General features: G+C 47.0%; 1 protein-coding gene across 1 annotated transcript; it reads right to left on the reverse strand.

Moving 5' to 3' along the window:
- Positions 1-47: 47 nt before the first annotated feature.
- LOC113941252 (serine/threonine-protein kinase PAK 1-like) lies at positions 48-4,761 on the reverse strand (the record flags this gene model as incomplete). Its single annotated transcript, XM_027632407.1, has 8 exons — positions 4,634-4,761; positions 3,840-4,017; positions 3,417-3,480; positions 2,594-2,642; positions 1,987-2,099; positions 1,311-1,428; positions 402-501; positions 48-106 (listed from the first exon to the last, which is right to left on the reverse strand). Coding segments are annotated over exons 2-8 (582 nt in total), but the record flags the coding sequence as incomplete, so codon positions are not given.
- Between the last annotated feature and the right edge of the window lie 450 nt (positions 4,762-5,211).

Here is a 5,211-nt window from a genome sequence, read left to right on the forward strand (position 1 = left end):
GTATTCGTCTTTAGTGAGATATTCGGGGGCCATCCAATGCGCTGTGCCGACGACTGAGCTTCGTTTGCTCTGCTCAGTGTGATGCGAGCAGCGAGACCAAAATCAGCTGAGGACAAAAGCCAGTATCATGAAAGCCAGCCTGAATCATGAAGCCAAGTGCAAGAATTGCCCACTAGAAGCCTGAGGAGGCTGAATGTAGCAGGAAAAACGGCCATGCTCTGTTTCCTCAGGGCTGTAGCCAAGGACCCCTTGTTCCTCTCTCCACGTTGCAAGTGTGCTCTCAGCTTGTAGCAGTGCTCCCTGCACTGCCACAGGCATTGCTTTTTGGGAACTGGCAGTCAGTGTCCAGCAGCCCCATGCGCCGCATGCCGGGAACAGCACGGCTGAGCAAGGACACCTACCCAACTTGACGGATCCATCCATTCCAAGGAGAATGTTATCGCCTTTGAGATCCCTGTGGATCACTTGGTGGCAATGGAGGAACGCCAGTGCTTGCAGGCACTGAGAGAGAAAAAAGAAACAGGAGAGTAAAAATGAATGACCCAATTTCATCACCCAAGAAGGGCAATGGCTTTAAAGATTTCAGTTCTAGGTGAACGGTGAGGACTGGCAGACCATGGGGGTGTCAAGAGGAAGAGCTTGCTGCTGCCTCCTCACTAGTAAACTTTCTAAGGGAAGGCACATTCCCTTTGGAGGTTTGGAAAGAGAAATGGCAATTGTTGTCCCGCCACACCCCTGCAGACAGAGACAAAATGACTGCTGCTGCAGTGCGTGGGCTCTCTCCATGCAGAGGGTAAATCATGGTTTGCCAAAACAGAGAAACTCCCTCTCCTGAAGGGATCAAGTGGATGGCTTTTGGGTGCGAGGCTGCAGGACCAAGATCTTATTGCCAGCTGGAAGAGCAGACTTGGAAGTAGCATTTTAGTAATTTTGCAGATGCCAACACCATTTTGGGAGGAATGCTCTGCCTTTCAGCTGAGGACTGTGACACATGAGTTTCTGTTTTTCTTTGCTGTTGGTATAAAATTCTGCCACCAGCATGTTTGCACTTACAGGCAGGGAATGCAGTAGGGACAGGCTCCAGGCAAATGATTTGGCAAAGTTGCGAATAGTAAATAAAATAAGAAAAAAGAGAGAGGGTACAGCAAGAGTTGTACTGGCAGGCCATTCACTGAAGATGCTCTTTCTTCTCCGTATTGGAAAAGCAACACGGAAACAAAGCTCTAAACATGAAATCACTCCTGTTCTTGCTGCTTGTTTAGAAGTCCCAGCCTGCCCAAACAATTGGAAGCACCAGTGGCATCCCTTACCTCTCGAGAGACAGCTGCCATCATTCCTTCACTCATGCTTACTTCCTTAACAAGAGCACTTAAGCAGCCTCCGTCTAGGTATTCCATCACTATCCACAGTTTATCTCCAACCAGGTAGCTGAAGGAAGAAAACAATGGCATGGAGAAGGGGCCTAGCTAAATTACCCTACCTAAAAGACTGAAGTTGATTTGTGTTCTTGGAAGACTCAGGAATGAACGCAGAATAAAATGCAGAGACATTCCTCCTAGGCTATACACTCCTTGGAATCTGTGTAGTCTAAGTGAGAAAGGCACATCCGTGAACACTGAGATGTCTCAGATGGCAAGGGAGTGAAAAACGCCGGGAAATAATTTCTATGATGATTTATCATCAGTTGTCATGAGAGACAGAAAATATGATTAACTTAAAAAGAAACCGCAAACAAACAGCAAAATCAACCTGGAAGTAATGAGCTTCCCGGCTGTTGTTTTAGGAAGATAGGGATGACTTGAAACAATGCATGCCAGAAAAGATGAATGCAGACAAAATGCACTCTCCTGCCATACCTTGTATAGGAATAGATAAAAAATAATACTAAAAAGCTGACTTCTCTGCCAGAGACCAAAGGGGCTTCTTTTAACCTTTGGCTTGCAGTCTGTGAAGGAACAGTCACATGATCATACCCGAACTACTTACCTGTCTAAATAGTTAACAATATTTGGATGCTTGTTGTCCCTCATGATAATGAGCTCATCGACAATTTGTTCCTTTTTGAGCTGTTTTTGGAGACACACTTGCTTTATGGCCACCTAAAATGACATTGAAAACCATTAACTTGGGAAGTCTCTTGCACCAGATCAGACCAAATTTTGATTTGGCAACTCTAAAGAACACTCTTGAACACAGTGGAGATTTGTAATTGTTTCCTGGATTGTTAAAGAAAGAACATGCTCTCTGGCGTTTTCTGGGTATACTCCAGGTTAGGAGCAGGGCTTAGGGTTTTTGATCCCTCCTAGACCTCTATCCAAGCCCAGTTCCAAAGCCCAGCACTGCATGAGGATGAGAAACTCCCCAGAAGATTCAGAGGTATTTGCTGACAGCCAGAAATGCAATTTCAGACGTCTGAAGCTGTAGCCCCAAAGAGCTGTCCCAAATGGATTTGGTAGGCTGACACTAGTCTGCGCTTCAGAGGAACAGCCTTTGCAGGAAAGATGTGCTGGGGACCCAAAGATCTAGCCAGAGCTCGCCCCAGAATTGAAAGCACTTCAGAACTGCAAAATCTGCTGGGAATGGTGACACTTACCTCTCCTCCTGTGGCAGTGTCGGTCGCTGCATAGACTGTTCCGAAGGCACTAGAAAGAAAACAGCAGTGAAGAAAGGAATGAAAGCCAGCCCAGACAGGAGATGTCTGCTGCCTGGAGTGTTTCTAAAACACCTGGCTCCATGTAGGCTTCAGCCAAGAGCAGAGCAGCCTACCAGCCCTGTGCCATGCAGGGTATCCAAGAGAAAACTTGGGTGCATCATGAAGGGCTGGAAAAAATCTCAAGTGTACTGCCCAGATTAATTTAATTCAGACCCCTCTCTAAGGTGGGGGAGCATGTCCACAAAAACTGGAAAGTAATATATTTCCTTCTTTTTCCATTTGGCCTTGCTGAGTGCTCCGACCTCTAACTGCTTTGTTCTCAGAACCCTCCTTTGAAGGTCTCTGCCAATCTCAGGCAACACCCCATTCTGAGAAGCCTGAACACATGTGAGGGGCCATTTGAGGAAAGGATCTAGAAATGGCTTTCTCCAGCCTGTAAGGAAACCAGTCCCCAGCCACCTTTGAGGTCATCTGCCATCATCAGGATGTATATTCCTCTCAACTGCCTTGACAGTGGGTCTATTACGGAATTAGGTTTTACTCCTTCTGCTATAAAAGAGAGTTTCTTTTTTATCTCTGTTTTCCATTTCTAAACGATGTGGTTATACTCCTGACCACTGACCATTGTTTTCCCCATGAGGATGCCATCTGACCACAGTTCTAAACGCAGTGTCTGAACATGCTTGGAGCCTGTCTGACTTCCTGCCTGACCTTGCACCAGCAAAATACCTGCCTTTGTGGAAGGAACCGTGATCAGACTTACCCGCTGGCAATTTTTTCCCATTCAACGTACTTCTTCATAGGATCTCCCACACTCACAATGCTCCCTGAAAAAACCAAAGGAAAGATGATCACTTCGGGATGACGATACCAGCCTCCAGCAGGTCAGAACTGCAGCTCCTCTGCCTGGGGCTGTGAGCTGAAGTCAGTTGGGTAACAACAACAACAGCAACAACAACAACAACAACAATAACAAGAAGAAGAAGAAGAGAGGCAGATCTGTAGTCCAGATGGCTTCCACAAAGACTGGTTTTCTACAGTCCTTTGAAGAGTTACGTTGACAGGAAACTGGGAGAAAGAGGGAGAAACATTCTGAGGAGACAGAAAAGAACAGGTAGCAAGGCAAGTGTTTGTTGTCTAGGAACATTAGCACTGCCCTATGAGGCAAGAAATGCAGAAGACATACTCAGTTTCTCTAGGCTGTCCTCCTCTACCGTCTCTTGCTGCCAGTTGTTGCTGCTGCAGGAACTGCTGGAAGTGCTCATGTAGGTGATCTCAGGTGTGGGAGTGTTGTCTTTTTCAGCGGCTTCCAGTGCAGCAGCTTCCAGGGCAGTGGAAGATTTTGTTCCAGAGCATGTATTGGTCTGTGACAAGAAATCAGTTTGTGTCAGAAAGGAGGCTTGCAGAGATCCTTCTCATCAGTATTTCAAGCTTTAGGGAACAGGCATTAAGTTCCAGCCCTTCTCAGAGACCGACCTTCTCTTGCCATGGCCAAGCTGCGTAAGACTCTTCTCACCCAACTTTGGTCATGTAAAAGTTATGGGTGTAGTTTAAAGTGCCCATTTAGCCCCTTAAATAGTGCGTGGAGGAGGCCAGGGACCTCCACGGGACAGTTTCTCCGAGGTATCCACACGCAGCAAGGCTGTGAACTGTGCCTTTGGAGCGCTCACTCCGCCGGTGACAGGGAGGCTGCACGGACACTGCGGACCAAATTTCTGCCCATTGACAGGCACAAGGCTACCTCTCATGCCACACAGAGAGAAACTCATGGTCCCTGTCAGAATGCCAGGAAAACGATGACTGAACTTGAAAGTTCAGAACCCATTTTCCAGGTGTCAGTGGCTGGGGGGGAGGAAACACTTTGTTATGGTAGGACTCCAGCCCTCAGGATTTTCAGCCATGAGGGGTAAGTGCTGTCTGATCTGAAACAGGCAGCTCTGAATTACAGTAATGAGAGTGCTAGGCAAAGCTGGCTCTTACAGAGTTTGGCTGTTCAGGCTCTGGTGCAACAACAGGTGGAGTTTCATTGTTGTCTTCCTCCTCTGTATCCTCAGAAAGTGAAGGAAGAGAAGGAGCCTGAGGAGGGTCAGCTCGAGGTAGTTTCCTCTGTGGACAGACAGCAGTGTGAGCAACAGGGAGTTACTTATCATTTAGAACCTTCTTTCTATGCAGCTATCTCTCCAGCTGTACTAAGGAGAAATCATAACCTTTGATAGCAAGGGGATTCTAAGTTGCTCCAGCTAAGTTCAAGGGGGCTAATTAGATAGCAGTGCATATCGTTGTGAACTGCTGTTGTTCCCCCATGGCTAGAAGCAGCAAGAAACTTTCTGTCTGCAAAACCACACTGTCATCTACTTCAAAGGCCTCCAAGAGAAAAATAAAAAACAGCCAGGGAAGCCTTTTCTGCTGATGCAAAGACACCGAAGAAGACTTTATTTCAGCCTTGAAGGCTGGCAGTCGATTGCAACAAGCGAAGGTCACGGTTTGCTGCACAATTCTGAAAGGCTAGGAATGTCAGGATTACTTTGCCGCTCACCGAAGGACGGCGTCTTCTGTTT

This window comes from Corapipo altera, unplaced genomic scaffold (genome assembly GCF_003945725.1).
Source record: "Corapipo altera isolate COAL_440 unplaced genomic scaffold, ASM394572v1 61461, whole genome shotgun sequence".
NCBI classification, from domain to species: Eukaryota; Metazoa; Chordata; class Aves; order Passeriformes; family Pipridae; genus Corapipo; species Corapipo altera.